This window comes from Schistocerca serialis, chromosome 8, assembly GCF_023864345.2.
Source record: "Schistocerca serialis cubense isolate TAMUIC-IGC-003099 chromosome 8, iqSchSeri2.2, whole genome shotgun sequence".
Classification (NCBI taxonomy): Eukaryota; Metazoa; Arthropoda; class Insecta; order Orthoptera; family Acrididae; genus Schistocerca; species Schistocerca serialis.
The window spans coordinates 451,090,895-451,108,559 of record NC_064645.1 but is presented as its reverse complement, the minus strand read 5'-3'; the positions used below and the strand labels follow the sequence as shown (position 1 = coordinate 451,108,559).

Here is a 17,665-nt window from a genome sequence, read left to right as displayed (position 1 = left end):
TGCTGTTCAACAGTGGGCCACTGTCACATTTGAGTGCCGCAAAAATCTGGATTCTGCACGATTCGATCGGAAATTCAGAGACCCAGAATGAGGCCGCTTTCACTGTTAGTGCTGATAGAGTCGTCTCACGCGGACACATGGCGTCTCTGTGGCTTTCACATTGATCACTCAACATTTGCGGTGTTCTGTCTCATTATTTACCTTTCCAGGCCTGGCAACTAAATACGAACAACGCCAAAGCACTCTTGTGGCCTTTCTCACTGTCACAGAGAACTGCAACTCTAATCGTTTACATAGTCGCCAATGGTGTCCACGTGTACGAAGTTATGAGTGTGGTTTGATTAGTCTGATGAATATCCTTGAAAGAACGGAAAATTTTTGTTGCGCCTTTATGGTTGGTAAGCCTGCTTATTACAAGGATAACAGAAAGAATTTCAGCAATGTACAACGTGCAGATCACTGTTGAGAGCCGTCTGAAATGGTCAGTGTGTCCACTACGATTGAAAATGGTAAAACCAAGTTTCGTGCTGTTATTAAAAATTTTTATTTGAAGGGTAGGTACTGCCGCACAAATCAAATCAGAATCGGGTAAAGTATACATGGACTCTTCACCATCACTGAAGACAGTTTACTTTTGGATTAATGAACTTGAACGTGGTCGGACAAGTAGACTACCGAAGACGAAGCGCGCTTCACCCTTCCAATTGCGGTCACCGCAAAGGAAACCATTGACAAAATTCATTACATGGGGGTGGAAGACTGACGAATAATAATTCATGAATCTGCGGTGACAGTAGGCATCTCAGCTGAGCGAGTACATAATATCCTGCGCGAAGAATTCGCTATGAAGAAGCTGTGTGAGAGGAGGGTGCCATGATTGCTCAGTAAAAGCAAAAGCGCATCTGACAACATTTTAACACTGTGGCTGGCGATGTTCGCAAGACTTTCCGCGCCGATTTGTGACAGTTGATGAAACCAGGTTGTATCATTACATGCCAGAGTCAAAACGGCAGTCAAAACAACGGGCAAAGGCTGGTGAAAGTGCACTGAAGGCAAAGACCATTTTGTCAGCTGTAAAGGTGGCGGCCACTATTTTTTGGGATTTACAAGGAATAATCCTGACAGGTTACTTGAAGAAAGGCAGAACCATGGCTGGGTACTGTTATGCATCATTGCTGCCAATTTGAGTTGGCTGAAAACAGACTAAGTTTGGTACACAAAAAGATACTCTTTCACCAGAATACCATCCCACACATCAGCAATAACGGCAAAAGTGGGCTTTGAACGAATTGCACACCATCCTGTTCACCAGACTTAGTCCCTAGTGACTTCTTCCTGTTCTCTAATTTGAAACTTTGGTTTTTCTGGAAGTAATTTTCCTGAAATGTAGAAGTGATGGTTGCAGTCAACGGCTGTTTTGCAGAGTCTGACTGAACCTGCTTTTTTATGGGATGTAAAAGCTGGAGGATCGCTGGACCAGGTGTGTATTCCTAAAAGGAGACTATGTCGAGAAGTGAGGTGAGTTGTTTACGCAAAAGACTTTTGTATCGGAATTTTTTATGAACTACTTAGTCTGATTTTTTTTGTCAGTGACAGAGAGATTCTTAGGAGAATAAAATTTTACAAAAGATATGTTGACGACGTTCCATTAATCATTGATGGTTCTCAAAATGATGTAGACAGTATTTTTTCGATTTTTAATGAGCTTCACCATAATATCAGTTTAACAATTGAGCGAGAATCCGATACTAGGTCCTTAAATTTTTTGGACCTCACTTTAACTGTGGTTGACAACCGCATTGAATTTAATATTTTTCGGAAACACACGTTTTCCGACAATATTATACCTGCAGACTCGGCCCATCCGTGCGCCTATGAGATGGCCTCTTTTCATTCTAATATTCATCGAGTTACAGCTATCCCTCTCACACCAGATGCTGTAGAAACTGAACTGGTCACACTTGAGAATATTGCTCTAAATAATGGCTATAGGCCTCAGTTGGTAAGATGGAGGTATAGAAAGAAAATAAATAAAAATAATATTACGTCCTCCACCAAAGGGGATGCGTTAGATGACAAACAGGTGGCAACAATTTCTATCCCTTACATAGGCAATATAAGTTAAAAATTGGGGCGTTTACTCAGAGCCCATAATTTCAGAGTCGCCTATTCTACTAATAACAGTTTACATAGCAATCTATTTCACTCCTTGCAGAGTAAGAGCGATAAACTTTCCCAATCAGGAGTATATAAAATTACATGCGGGGATTGTCCAAAATTTTACATCGGGCAAACGAGACGAGCTCAGGGTCTCAGGTATAAAGAGCATATTCCTACTAGAAGCGGTGACGGTACTAAGAGCTCTACTTATGCGGAATACCTTGTGCACACGGCTCATGCGCCGAGCCCTCCGTTAATATCGAATTAGATCATGCCGAGGTTAAGGGCTTAAAACTGGATGTTTTGGAAGAAATGCAGATCTTTAGGCATCTGCAACATGTTAAAGACAATATCCTCAATGACCAACTCCTACTAATAAATAGAAATTTTTTTGAAGGTTTCGCGCCTTTACTTTGTTCTTCATACTTGTAAATCTGATGATCTGGGGATTATCACATGCGCGCTGATTGGCGAGCGCGGTTGGTACAGCTGTTCATCTTCTTTCTTTTTATCCTCATTTTCCTTTTACGATGAAGGTTATTTTAGCCCGTTGAACACCTCACGTTTTATCCCTATATCTTTATTACCACGACGCCTTTAGATTACGTCCCCTCACCCCCCCCCCCCCCCCCCCCAGGCTAACTACTAGCTTTAGGTATAGCTTTTAAGAGTTCCTCCTATTGTCATAGGTAGCTTCATATATAAGTTTCTTTAGTAGCATAAGCAACCGTGTGCGGTTATCTTAGGTTTCATCTCCTATTTAGCTCGTCTCTTGTTCTATCCATTTCATTTTTTGATATAAGTTGATCCACGGTTAGGAATATATGGGCTATTTAGCCCCGAACCATGTATAAACTTTCTCGCATTCGTATGCGCATGCGCATTCGAGTAACTTCCCTTGTCTTGCGCATGTACAGTCGTGGACAAAACGAGAGAGGCACCTCGCCTTCTCGTTATGCTGACCCACACAGCTTTAAAGTCTGCTACACAGCACAACAGGCAAGGCGAAGAAGTGCTACCAACATACTATGCACAGGTGTGAAACTGAAAAACTATCCGAAATTTGTCAGACTGTTTTCAATCATGTGTAAGACTATATTATTGCTGATTACTGTGTTAACCACAACACCTAAGTACAAGATATAAATGAAAGAAGAAACTCTAATTAGTATAAACTGTACTAATAAAAATGAATTTCATCTTATAGAGATAACATAACTGTTTTAATAAGACGAAGTACCCCAGATCGTTACGAATTAGCAAAATATTATGCGCATTCGGCCGCGAAATGGTCTGTGTCAAAGTTCAGACCAGTCAAACTGGATTACCGTTGCTGACCTACCATGGGAGTGTGCAAATTTAGCAATGCGCGAAGATTCATAACGAAATTCAGATAAAAATCGTTCAGTGCCACACTTCAGTCAATTCAGTTATTGACAGAAGCGGAGAAAGTAGGCAGTAACAAGTAAGAAATTCTACAGGAGTTTCATATCGACATCCACAGGGCGTCGGTACAGAATAAAGGTAGCAACTGCCTCCATCGAGATTAGAACCGAAAACAAACCAGACCTCCCTTGCGGTAGCAAACACCTTTCACTACGCTAGCAGACAACCCAGGCAAACAGCCCTCTATTATTACCCCAGACACGAATAAGCCGGCGATTTCGCAATGAAAATGGCAAAATGATATGCAGTTTCTGTTGCATAGGGCTTTCTGGACTCACAAACATCAATTATCTACCTTTATGTCACCGCTTATGTGACAATCATGCGGGATGTTTATCGAAATAATAAAAAACTGCCCGCATCTCGTGGTCGTGCGGTAGCGTTCTCGCTTCCCACTCCCGGGTTCCCGGGTTCGATTCCCGGCGGGGTCAGGGATTTTCTCTGCCTCGTGATGGCTGGGTGTTGTGTGCTGTCCTTAGGTTAGTTAGGTTTAAGTAGTTCTAAGTTCTAGGGGACTGATGACCATAGATGTTAAGTCCCATCGTGCTCAGAGCCATTTTTTTGAATAAAAAACTGTTATTAGCCAGTAAATTTAGTAGGATAATTCTGCACCACCCCAGGAAATAAACGGAGACGTAGCTGCCAAACGTATTCTACAATGTTTCGAATTCTCCATTAGGCGTGCCACAGCCAGAAAGCGTTCATTAGCCGAAGTGTTCCTTAAGGAGAGAATGCTCGCTCGCACATCTAAAACGCGGTGACATTAATAGTGGAGCCGGCCGGAGTGGCTGTGCGGTTCTAGGCGCTACGGTGTGGAACCACGTGACCGCTACGGTCGCAGGTTCGAATCCTGCCTCGGGTATGGATGTGTGTGAGGTCCTTAGGTTAGTTGGGTTTAAGTAGTTATAAGTTCTAGGGGACTGACGACCACAGCAGTTAAGTCCCATAGTGCTCAGAGCCATTAATAGTGGGATCTAAACTACCACGTGTATAGGCAAATGGATTTTATTTGCATTCCTGTAAACCTGATTTGGATCGGAAGCGTAGCTACGATTAATATGCTCATGTATCGACTGCAACTAGAACATTTCGAATAAAGAGTAGGGGAAATTATTATGCAGCCCTCATCTTCAGTAACCGTGGTAGCTAGTTTTGTTGTTAGGATTTCGTCACGTAAATCGGTAGAAATGGAACCCTACTATTCTCACTTTCTTGACCGTCTATCTGTCTACCCAAACCTTAAAACCCGTTTACCTCGAGTACAGGTGGACATAATAAGTGGAAATGTATCGCACTTCCTGTGGTATACGGTCCCTTGTAACACACTTGAGGTATTTCGTTTCCCACGAAGTGGTGGCAGACGATGCTGTGGCGTCTTCCAAGCGCGAGTTTCTCCAGTGTTAGCTATCTCAGCACATCAGCTGAGCGAACTCGCATAGTACGTTGGTAGCACTTCGTCGCCCTGCCTGTTATACTGTGTATCAGACTTTAAAGCTGTGCGGATCAGCATAACGAAAAGGCGACGGGTCTCGCTCGTTTAGTCCACGACTGTACATAGATAGCGGGTCAGGCTTGTAAGTGAGCGACCGTTTGTAGCTGCAGTTTATGGCAGGTCATGGCCCATCGAACATAGGCCGGTGTGAGGTGGAGCGTACACCATTAAGTTAAGTAGTGCTTTAAACTTTGTACGTATGTACTGTTTGTGTTTTCTTTTTCTTTCTCGTTTATAAATGTATAGATATCCTGTTCTTTTAATCATTGACAAAGGTCTTCTTAGGCACTTGTGGGTTTTATTGTTGTTCTGAAGAAGGTGTAGTTGAAACTACCTGGCAGATTAAAACTGTGTGCCCGACCGAGACTCGAACTCGGGACCTTTGCCTTTCGCGGGCAAGTGCTCTACCATCTGAGCTGCAAGGTTCGCAGGAGAGCTTCTGTAAAGTTTGGAAGGTAGGAGACGAGATACTGGCAGAAGTAAAAAGTAAAACTGTGAGACCGGGCGTGAGTCGTGCTTCGGTAGCTCAGATGGTAGAGCACTTGCCCGCGAAAGGCAAAGGTCCCGAGTTCGAGTCTCGGTCGGGCACACAGTTTTAATCTACTAGGAAGTTTAATATCAGCGCACACTCCGCTGCAGAGTGAAAAACTTATTCTGGAAGGTGTAGTTATCTACGCCGAAACCTGGGTTAACACTTAACACTATGTGCTTTTATCGCAATCGAGGCGGGTTCTTAGTTTTTAATAGACTTTTTTTGTTTTTTACCAGCCTCTTGAAGCCAACCAGATATGACATCTGGCCATGTCTTCTGGGTGCTTGACTTCTTTTGTCAGGCTGTAAATTTTTGAAGTTGCGGAGTATGACTCAGGGGCAGACTCGCCGACTGTGTGTTCAATAGTCATGGGGAGGCACATCCGTAAGTGTTGGTGAGAGCTGGCGGTGCTCCCGGTTGCAGATGGGCTGCGGCTGCTGGAGGTCCGCGTGCCGGTGCATGCGGTTCGCGGGCAGACGGCGCGGCTGGAGTGCCGCTTCGACCTGGAGGGCGAGTCGCTGTACTCGGTCAAGTGGTACAAGGACGGCCGCGAGTTCTACCGCTTCGTGCCCAGGGACACGCCGCCCGCGCAGCTCTTCCCGCTGCCCGGCGTCGCCGTCGAGGTGAGGTGCCTGGCGCTCCACACACACACACCTGTTCCAGGGCTGTACTCTGTGGTGTGAACGCTTACTCTAAGTACCAGTTTCTCTAACAAGTGACACCTGCAGAGACAGGTCGAGGATGTAGAATCAGTACGTAGTGGGAATGTCCGTGTATGTACAATATTTAATAATCACTTTCTGAATATAGCAGGTGAACTAAATAGAAACCTAGTCCCAACAGGGAATCACATAGCGCTCTTAGAAAAAAGTGTTCCGTGACTGTTACCTGAAATGCTCCTCCATGATACTGACAAGAGGGAGATTGAGTTAATAATTAAATCACTGAAGACCAAGAACTCTCACGGATATGACTGGGTATCTAGCAGAATACTGAAGTATTGTTCTATGTATGTTAGCCCAGTACTTAGCCATATCTGTAACTTTTCCTTTAGGAGTGGTCGGTTTCCTGACTGATTAAAGTACTCGGTAGTGAAGCCACTTTATAAAAACGGAGACAGGGATAATGTTGACAATTTCAGACCTATTTATATGCCATCGGTGTTTGCTAAAGTTATCGAGAAGGTTGTATATACAAGGTAACTCGAGCATTTAAATTCACATAATTTGCTGTCAAATGTTCAGTTTGGTTTTAGAAATGGTTTAACAACTGAAAATGCTATATTCTCTTTTCTCTTTGAGGTTTTGGACGGATTAAATAAAAGGTTGCGAACGCTAGATGTTTTCTTTGATTTAACGAAGGCTTTTGACTGTGTTGACCACAAAATATTACTGCAGAAGTTGGACCATTATGGAGTAAGGGGAGTAGCTTACAATTGGTTCACCTCTTACATTAAGAACGGAAAGCAGAAGGTAATTATCCGTAATTTTGAGAGTGGTAGTGGTGTTCAGTCCCAATGGGGCACTGTTAAGTGGGGCGTTCCCCAAGGGTCAGTGCTGGGTCCACAGCTGTTTCTTATTTATATAAATGATATGCCTTCTAGTGTTATAGGTGATTCAAAAATATTTCTGTTTGCTGATGACACCAGCTTGGTAGTGAAGGATCTTGTGTGTAATATTGAAACAGTATCAAATAATGTAGTTCATGAAATAAGTTCGTGGCTTGTGGAAAATAATTTGATGCTAAATCATAGTAAGACTCAGTTTATACAGTTTCTAACTCACAATTCAACAAGAACCGATATTTTGATCAGACAGAATGGGCATATTATAAGCGAGACGGAACAGTTCAAGTTCCTAGGCGTTCGGATAGATAGTAAGCTGTTGTGGAAAGCCCACGTCCAGGATCTTGTTCAGAAACTAAATGCTGCTTTATTTACCATCAGAACAGTATCTGAAATAAGTGACAGTTCAACACGAAAAGTAGTCTCCTTCGCATTTGTTGTATGGTATTATTTTTTGGGGTAATTCTTCTGATTAAAAAAGGGTATTTTTGGCTCAACTACGGGCTGTTCGAGCTATATGTGGTGTATGTTCGAGAACCTCTTGTCGACACCTATTCAATACTCTGGGAATTCTGACATTGCCCTCACAGTATATATTTTCTTTAATGTCGATTGCTGTTAGCAATATTACCCTATACCCAAGAGTTAGCAGCTTTCACTCAGTTAATACTAGGCAGAAATCAAATCTGCATGTGGAATGCACTTCCTTGACTCTTGTGCAGAAAGGAGTGCACTATTCTGCTGCATCCATTTTCAATAAGCTACCACAAGAGCTTGAAAATCTTAGCAGTAGCCCAAACTCTTTTAAGTCTAAAATGAAGAGTTTCCTCATGGCTCACTCCTTCTATTCTGTCGAGGAGATCCTGGAAGAGCTATAAATTAAGCGGATTTCAGTGTTATATTGCTGATTTTCTTTATTTAAACTTAAGACTTATCGCCTGAATATGTTTTTTATATTTCATTTTATCTGTTTCTACTATCGCGTTATAATTCCATGTATTGACTCGTTCCATGACCATGGAGAATTCTCCTTAATTTGGTCCCACGGAACAATAAATAAATAAATAAAAAGTAAATAAATTCGTAAGACATTCAGTTACCTGTGGCCTTGGAAGCATAATGATTTATCCCAACTACACCTACCTTAAGGGACCAGGCTCAGAGAACCGGTGTGGCTACTAGGAAGGTGTTCACGGGTAGTACTTTGTTGTGGGAACACTTACTCTAACGACCAGTTTCTGTAGCAGGTAACACATTCGTAAGACATTCAGTTACCTGTGGCCTTGGAAGCATAAGATTTATCACAACTACACCTAAATCTTACTTGTACTACCGAGGGCCGGGTGCTGCCTCCGTGCCGGCAGCACTGGAAAGGTAATGAATTATTTCTGTTTTACATCTCTTTGTTCTTACTAAGCAATTTCATGATGCACATTCTTGATCAAAATGAGCCTCATAGTTCAAACTTTTGTGGAAACGTGCCACACATTTGAAGTAAGAAAAGTTATGCTAAGTGCCCTCAGAATTAATTTTTCACTCTGAATTGAGTGTGTACTGAGATGAAGGTTGCTGGCAGATTAGAAGTATTAAAAGTGTGTGATGTACTGGGACTAAAACACAGAAATTTTGCATTTCGTGGACCAAATGAGCTACGGAAGCACAGTTCACAAGCTTTCTTCAGTTTTACTTTCTGCCAATACACACAAACAGTCAAAGTGTTAAAATAAAACTGTCTTTAAAAGGTTTTCCATCTGTTTATGTTCATATTTTATCTATTTATGTGTGTCTGTCCTTACACACAACGTACTCTCCGTTCCGAAGGAGGGGAGAAGCCAATAGAATACATAACAAGAATGGCTGCTGTCCGAAAGTACGTCAGTAGCAATACAAAAGAGGAAGTGACCTAGCAAGGTTCACATGCTTTGACTGTAAATACCCTCTTACTTCATTTTAACACTCCTTCAAAATGACTTAGTTCCATATAAGATCCATGGATTATTTGCATGATAAATCGTGATGATGTGGTGGCAGCGATATAACAGTCACATCTCAGATTAATTTGTAAATTTTGCTACATGCTCAAGAATTATGTTTTTATTTTTATTTTTTTTAAATATATGTATGGGAGTTAGTAATTCCTGTATACTACCTTTCAAACATTAGAATATTAGAAACTTTCTATAGAATAGAAGCACTTGTCAAGGAGAAACTTGGAATAGAAGGAGAGATCAAGGAGAAGCCTTTTCAGTTTGCTTTAAACTTTTACTTTTCTATCACTGTGTATGTGGTCAAAAATTTTGGTTGCAGCATTTTGTGTCATCTTTGTGTTAAAGGCAGTCTTATTGTGGAGTAACGATTATCATTTTTTATTCTGATATTATAATAATCTGCATTATTGTTCGTTTTGAACTGCAGTGGATTATTGACAGCAAATTTCACGAGGGAATAAATATACTGTGTATTAGTCAAAATGCTCAACTCATTATAAAGATGTATGGAAGATGCTTTTGGTACTTACTTTACGTTTCCAGGCTCATGGCTACTAGGAATCTATTCCACTGAACTGTAACTCCCACATTCGGCCTCCAATTTTTTCTTTTTTTGAACTTTCAAGTTCCTTGACAGGCAGCGAGATATACTGAAGCGCCAAAGAAACTGGTACAGGCACGCATGTTCAAATACAGAGTATGTAAACAGGCAGAATATGGCGCTGCGGTCGGCAACGCCTGTATCAGACAACAAGTGTATATAAGAGAACAAGGGTGGTGTTATAGTCGGTGCACGAACGATGGGACACAGCATCTCCGAGGTAGCGATGAAGGGGGGATGTTCCCATACGACCACTTCACGAGTGTACCGTTAATATCACGAATCCGGTAAAACGTCAAATCTCTGACGTCGCTGCCGAAAAAAAAAAAAATCTTGAAACAGCGGGACCAACGACGACTGAAGAGAATCGTTCAGCATGACAGAAGTGGAACTCGTGCGCACATTGCTGCAGATGTCAATGATGGGCCATCAACAAGTGTCAGCATGCGGATCATTCAACGAAACATCATCGATATGGGCTTTCGGTGGGGAAGGCCCATTCGTGTGCCCTTGATGACTGTACGACACAAAGCTTTATGCCTCGCCTGGGCCCGTCAACACCGAAATTGGACTGTTGATGACTGGAAACATGTTGCCTGGTCCGACGAGTCTCGTTTCAAATTGTATTGAGTGTATGGGCGTGTACGGGTTTGGAGACAACTTTATTAAACCATCGACCGTGGATGACAGCATGGGACTGCTGAAGCTGGTGGAGTCTCTGTAATGGTGTGGGGTGTGTGCAGGTGGAGTATTATGAGACCCCAGATATATCTATAAACGACTCTGACAGGTGACACGTACGTAAACATACTGTCTGATCACCTGTATCCATTCACGTGAATTGTGCATTCCGACGGACTTGGGCAATTTCAGCAGGACAATGCGACACCCCACACGTCCAGAATTGCTACGGAGTGGCTCCAGGCATACTCGTCTAAGTTTAAACACTTCCGCTGGCCACGAAACTCCCCAGACATGAATATTATTGAGCTTATCTTGGATGCCTTGCAAAGTGCTATTCAGAAGAGATCTCTAGCCCCTCGTATTCTTTTATGGATTTATGGTCAGCCTTGCGGGACCCATAGACTCAATTCCATCCAGCACTATTTCAAACATTAGTCGAGTCCATGCCACGTCGTGTTGCGGCACTTCGTTTTTGCGGGGCCCTACACGATATTAGGAATGTGTACCAGTTTCTTTGGCTTTTCAGTGTGTATGAAGCTCAGTGAGATGAGTTCGACCAGTTTCCAGTTCGGGCCCTTTCTTTTATCCCTGTCAAACATGATGCATCGTCTCTATAGAAGGCCTGGGTTCCCATTACCAGTAGCTACAGTGGGTCTCTTGAATAAGCACAAGCCCAGCCCGTTAACAAATACTCAGTCTTTGGTTCACTCAGCAGGAGGCCAATCTTGCTTGCAGCCACCTCCATGTGTGTGTATGTGTGTGGGTGTGTGTATGTGTATGTGTGTGTGTGTGTGTGTGTGCGACGTGCGCGTGCTGTCAGTGTTTGTGTCTACCTGTGTGTGTTTTTGTTTGCTGTGGGGCTTTCAACGAAAATTAGTAAGAACGAATGTGGTTAAAATGTTATGAAATAAGGAAGAGTAAGTCTGACGCTATTACACTCACTCATTCCTAGCTTCATTCACGGTTACTCGCACATTCATGTAACCTCCACGTTGTATATATTTTCCTATTAAGAGAGAACATCGAACTCCAGCGACAACATCTAGGAGGTTGTTCAGGTTTTTTGTTAGGGGTATTTTGGTGTAAGGGATGCGTGTTTTTCAGTGGATCGCAACAAGTAATATAATTTCATTAATTCTCATCAGGCTCACAATATTTGGCCGGACCGTCCCTACCCCAATGATTTCATCCTGTACCAGACCAGTGACCTTCCTAAAAACTCTCGAAAACGAGAACGCAATTTGTTTGTATCTGTACTGCTCTGAAACTATGTACAGCGCAGTGATACTGTCAGCAATGTGCGGTGTGTGTCTTGCTTGTAAACAAAGTTGTTCCACACATTAATGATACTTACTGTTGACAACACTAATGCCACCTTTACTCTTCGTCTTGAAGCACGCATTCAGTACTTCTCGGGTTTCATTTTCCGGCACTGTTAGTCTGACGTTAACAATAGGTTTGTTTATAAATAAGCCTTCTGCTACCCGCCACGATTTTTCTTTATTTTACTTTTCGCACGACACGATTCGGGAAGTGATTCCCATTTTCATGTGCGGTTTTTATGTGTATTAAGCCATTTATATTGATGTTGTCAATGTGTGAGAGTCTGCTTCATTTCGTTGACTTTTACTGTAATATATAAGAAAGATGTGATTTTTTAGTTGGGTAACGATTCTTTTGGTGAAGGTAGTGGCGAAATTTAGAAGAATTTGTACTTACAGTTTTCTAATTTTCCATTTGTGCAGAGTCTCACACACATTAAACATCACACACAACTTGTGCAATTTACACACCGAAAATATCTTACATAAACAAACCAGTTACAAAGATCTTCTTACATGTAGTCCACAGAGATAACATTATAGGTCTTCCACAGATTATGATATGCTATTGTGCAGAGATTATTTAACTTACCAATTTGGCTCATAAATTACTTGTATCGATTTTACGATTGTCTTATTTTTATGTTTTACTATTTTTATTTAAGTATACTATCGAAACATCTGAAGAAATTCACTGCTTCACACTGAAGTTTTTCGTTTAAATTTTATTTTCATATTTTCTGTAATGTGAACGTATCTCCAGTTCTTCTAGCAAATCCATTTCATGTCCTTTATTTAGCCGGTGGAGTACTTTGACATTTTGCTCTATTTTTCCAAATGGGTGTCCTGTATTACGTATGTGCGTTGCTATTGCTGACGTAGTGTGTTTGTTGTGTGTGTAGGCTTTGATGTGCTCTGTGTACCTGGTGTTGAAATTTCAGCGTGTTTGTCTTAGGTAGAACATGGAACGTTCGTGGCATGTTACCTATATGGATCATGATTACATTTTATATTATGTATTAGTTCTGTTGTAGTTTATTAGATGTAGAAAACCCAATTCTTACTTTGTGATTTTTGAAAATACTTGCAGTCTTCTGTGAAACATTGCCTATGTATGGAATACTAGATACACCATTAGAAAACCGTAAGTACAAATTCTTCTAAATTTCGCCACTACTTTCACCAAAAGAATGGATACCCAACTAAAAAAATCTCGTGTTTCTGATGTATTTCAGTAAAAGTCAACGAAATGAAGCAGACTCTGACACATTGACAATATCAATAGAAATGGGTTAATACACATAAAAAACGCACTAACACAAACGCAAATCCTCCAGCGCACAGTCTGAACCGAATTACTATTAAGTTGGGTCCCCCTACAGTAAACAGTAACGGAAGTTTAATTATAATCACCTTGTAGTTGGGAGAGGTGAAGGAAAAATCTAGAAATATCCATCCATCTATAGTTAGCAGTAAAAGTGGATGTCAAGAAAGATACGTTTTCCTTAAAAAGAATGGAAGGTGGCTTGCAACATCGCCTTGTCGTCCAGATTGTACATAGAAAAATTACAGTTGTTATTACTGATTCACTGTTTCCTTATCCAGTCAAGGTTTGATAGTGTAGTCACGAAAAAAGCCTTAAAATGCATCACACTGAGCTGTTTGTAATAATGTTATTTTATTTTGCCAACGGTCTGCGTTCTGTACCATTATCAACGGCAGTCGTACACCATACAGAAGTGGACAATGTGACAATGTGGAACGAAATAAGAGTGTTGTACAGCTGTCGTTGATGACACAGCAGAATTTACACAGCATCTCAATAACAGAGAAGTACCTAATGGAGCAGCACTTACTTCATTTGACATACAAAACGTTATTCCTCTGTGCCAATAGAACCCACACTACAGATAATCAATGCCAACCTACAAAAGCGCAAAAAAAATCCCTTCAACTCACATTACTGAATTAATGGACCTCCTCAAATTCACGTTTTCACACAACTATTTTAAATTTAACAATAAAATCTAAAAACACACAAAACTGAATATTTACCATAAATATTTAGGTATGTTACCATGACAGCCCCCAAATGCTCAAGAAATTGACCTCATTTACAAATGTATCATCACACCAACAGCTTATAACCCTTGTCAGCTTGAAATTATATGTACACCAACTACTGGCACAGACTGTACATCCATCTGCATATTTTAAAGCATTAACCAATGTATTACCACGTTAAACAACATAGTTATTGTAATTAAAGTTCGTAACTTGCCACGTGATTGTATAAACTAGTAGGAAGTTTAAGATATATTAACTTGTCAAAATTGGATTTATATGCCATCTGAAATATTTATTCCAATGCAAGCATTCGACAACTCAAAACAAACATCTTCAACACCCTTTAAAATATTTATTCTGTAACGATGTTGCTACGATGCATATTCTTTGTACTTTGTGATAATGTTTTCTCTTCTGCTATACGATCCTTACATCTAATAGTCTCCGGACGCCATATTTGTTTACAAAATATGGCAGTATACATATGATGTGTTACGACAGTGGAAGGAATCTGTGACCACTGTAGGTATTCTATTTTATTTTTACTGTTAGATATACGTTTAAATTTTTATCAAAAGAAACCCAAAACCATGTTCTGAAATAGTGTTTTGTTTCTCCACTAGACAGTGCCAAAAGTTCCTACAAAAATCGTAGCACAACTCACACACGAATGTCATATTAACAAATATAAATCCACCTGATGAAGAAGGTTTAAAGCTTTAAAACGCGTCGTGGAGATAAATAAATAGTGTTTGGTGACAGTAAACTTGTTTCATTTAATGTCAATAACAGTTACGGTAAAGCCTAAACTAAATGTTCGCATTTAAAGATAAATAAAATGCATTGTAAAAAGTGGCCGGTTGCTGTTATCTTCTATGTAAGAGTCAACCAATACAACGTAATTTTTATTTGATACAGACTGTTAGAATACGGACACATGCGGACAGTTTCAAAGGTTTTCGTGCTCAGTTGCCATGTAATCGCTACTGATTTAGTCTCATAGTGAAAAAAAGATGTTTCACACACCTATGGTAATATTGTAGCGCTTTTGAAACCTGATTATGGAAACTCTACATGAAGAAAACAATGTAGACGTCTTGGACAGGTTTGACGTAAAAAGGACTTGTCTTTTTAATGGGAATTATAATGCAGTTCAGTCAGGTACATCAGAATATCCATAGAGGCGCTTTCAAGTGAAACGGTCTCGAAAACAGCTCAAAAACAGATGTAACATTAACATTGTCCTCAAAACGTTTAGAAGTAATTCTTTCGAGGCCATAATGAATTACTCAAACTTAAATTTTTCCTTAACGGCAGTGATCTTAAGAAACTAGAGTCTGTTTGTCAGAATTTGTCCCTTTTACAATGCAACTTTCTTTTTAAACACATCTCTATCATGTTAGACACAAGTTGTTTCTCATCTTTTAGATTCTCTCTGTGACCAGTGCGCAGTCAAGTACACTTAAAGTACTTCATCTCTAATCCATTCCCGGTATTCTAATTCTAGATTCTGCACTCCTTTTTCGTTCATAAATTCAACAATAGCGGGTTTTAAATCGGAAAATCTCTCCAGGCATGCCTCTTGACTTAAACAAAGTATTCTGCAGCAATCCATGCCTCCTCGTCCCCATAGTCTTCAACCCCAAAAGGAAGATTGGAGTTGACGTCTCGTCGACACCGAGGTTATTAGAGACGGAGGACAATCGCGGATTGTGTCGGGGATGGGGAAACGAAATCGGCCGTGGCCTTCAAAAGGAACCATCCCGAAATTTGCCTGGACCGATTTAGGGAAATGACGGGAGACATAAACATTGATGGCCGGACATGGATGCTAACCGTCGTCCTCCCGAAAGCGAGTAAAGTATCCTATCCATTGTGCCACCTCGCTCGGTCGTTCAACTCCTACGAAAACAGTTGCAACTCACAGTGGAATAATGTATGCGACTTGAGAAATTCATTCCACCAATCTCTTTACGTGTTCCATGCCTACAGAATTGGCCAAAAATGCTTCTTGATGTGTAGAACAATAAACCACACAAGCCAATCGTTTTAGTTTTTTGCTCTTTGCTTGTCAACTAAATCTTTAAACTCTTTCTGCCTGGGATTCCAGCATCGTTTCGCAGCAAATATGCGGTACCCGTCGATTATGCTACTGCGTGACAGATATTCGGAGTACTCATCCCTGTCTTCTGTCATTTCCGTTCGTTTTTGACAGCTTTTGACTATATATTGCTAGACTGACTCTTTTCGTGCAGATAGTCACTGGACCTGTAAACGTTCATATCACGAATAAACAACGAAGGGAAACAGCACTGGCACCAGAACAAGCTGAAGTGAAGCGATTTGTGCCGACTGAAAAATGCCACACCGTAGTGCTAAATGAAATGTCGCGGTTGACGGGGTACTTCAGAGGAGGACCGAGTGAAGCCGAGACACGACTGTCCACAATCTGCACGCAGCCCACACATCCAGTCGTTTGGCGGGCCGTGGCCGGCCCTGGCTTAAGGCTAATGCTAGAATGGGTCCTTTGAAACGGCACGGCTGATTTTCTACCCCATCCTTCCTTAATCCAAGCCTGTGCATAGTTCAAATGGTTCAAATGACTCTGAGCACTATGGGACTTAACATCTGAGGTCATCAGTCCCCTAGAACTTGAAACTACTTAAACCTAACTAACCTAAGGACATCACACACATCCATGCCCGAGGCAGGTTCGAACGTGCGACCGTAGCAGTTGCGCGATTCCGGACTGAAGCCCTAGAACCGCTCGGCCACAACGTTTGTGTTAGTGTCGTGACTTCTGTTAGGCGCCGGTGCTGCTATAGCGACGTAAGGCCGAAACACAAGCATCGGTGTGCGTTACAGTTGCAGACAATCAGTGTTGGTCTGGACAAGGTAAGCAGGGGTTTACACGTAAAGCTGTTTTAGCAAAACAATAATAATAGTGATGCTGCTCTTCGTGAGTATCGAGTCATTAAAAGCATACGGAAAGATCCTCTTTCAAATGGTTCAAATGGCTCTAAGCACTATGGGACTTTACATCTGAGGTCATTAGTCCACTAGACGTAGATCTGCTTAAACCTAACTGACCTAAGGGCATCACACACGTCCAGCCCGAGGCAGGATTCGTACCTGCAACGGTAGCAGCAGCGCGGTTCCTTAGTGAAGAGCCTAGAGCCGCTCGGCCACAGCTGTCGTCGATCCTGTTACCACATCGTGGTTGAAGAACATGATTCAATCAATTGCTCCACAAATTGTTAAAGAAATTACTGTTGCCATGATTGCGAGTGCTGGACGCGATGTGCAATCTTCAAGCTGAGGACGAACACGGCAGCTCCACATTGTATGGTCAACCTTTTGAAAAGTGCTGCAAACAATTGTGACATGGTATTTCTGGTGCGGTTTCAGTCTGTCATGAATGCAGATGGTCGTCCCACTGAGCAACGTTTGTGACCTGGAACGTAAACGTGGTACGTAATGAACAAATGTTACCCTCTCACGTATAAATTAAAACCTGTTTTTTTTTCAATCGTTCATCCGTTATTTCTCCTCCGCATATCATTACGAATGTTTCCACAATGTTTCGTAGTGCTAGGATCACTCGTTTTTCATGGGGGCCCTCTCAAGTAGCGGAGTTTAATTATAGCCACTCTGTAAAAGTGTAGAATCTAGCTCCCGGCGCAGTGCCTCGTTCTGTCTTAAGGATAGAGCCTCGTAGTTTATTGCGTGTAAATTACCGAGGTTTAAAAGTATCACACACAAGAGGTTTATGGAGGACACTTGTGGACCTTTAGATCGGAAAACGCTCT

At 41.5% G+C, this 17,665-nt stretch overlaps 1 protein-coding gene across 1 annotated transcript in view; it reads left to right on the top strand.

Annotated features, from left to right (window-relative positions):
* Positions 1-17,665, top strand: part of LOC126417063 (cell adhesion molecule 2-like) — a gene marked incomplete at its 3' end in the record, with an annotated part of 280,157 nt that overhangs the window by 205,201 nt on the left and 57,291 nt on the right. The window contains exon 3 of the mRNA XM_050084955.1: positions 6,054-6,253. Coding sequence (XP_049940912.1) covers positions 6,054-6,253 — 200 coding nt within the window. The remainder of the gene's footprint in view (positions 1-6,053; positions 6,254-17,665) is intronic.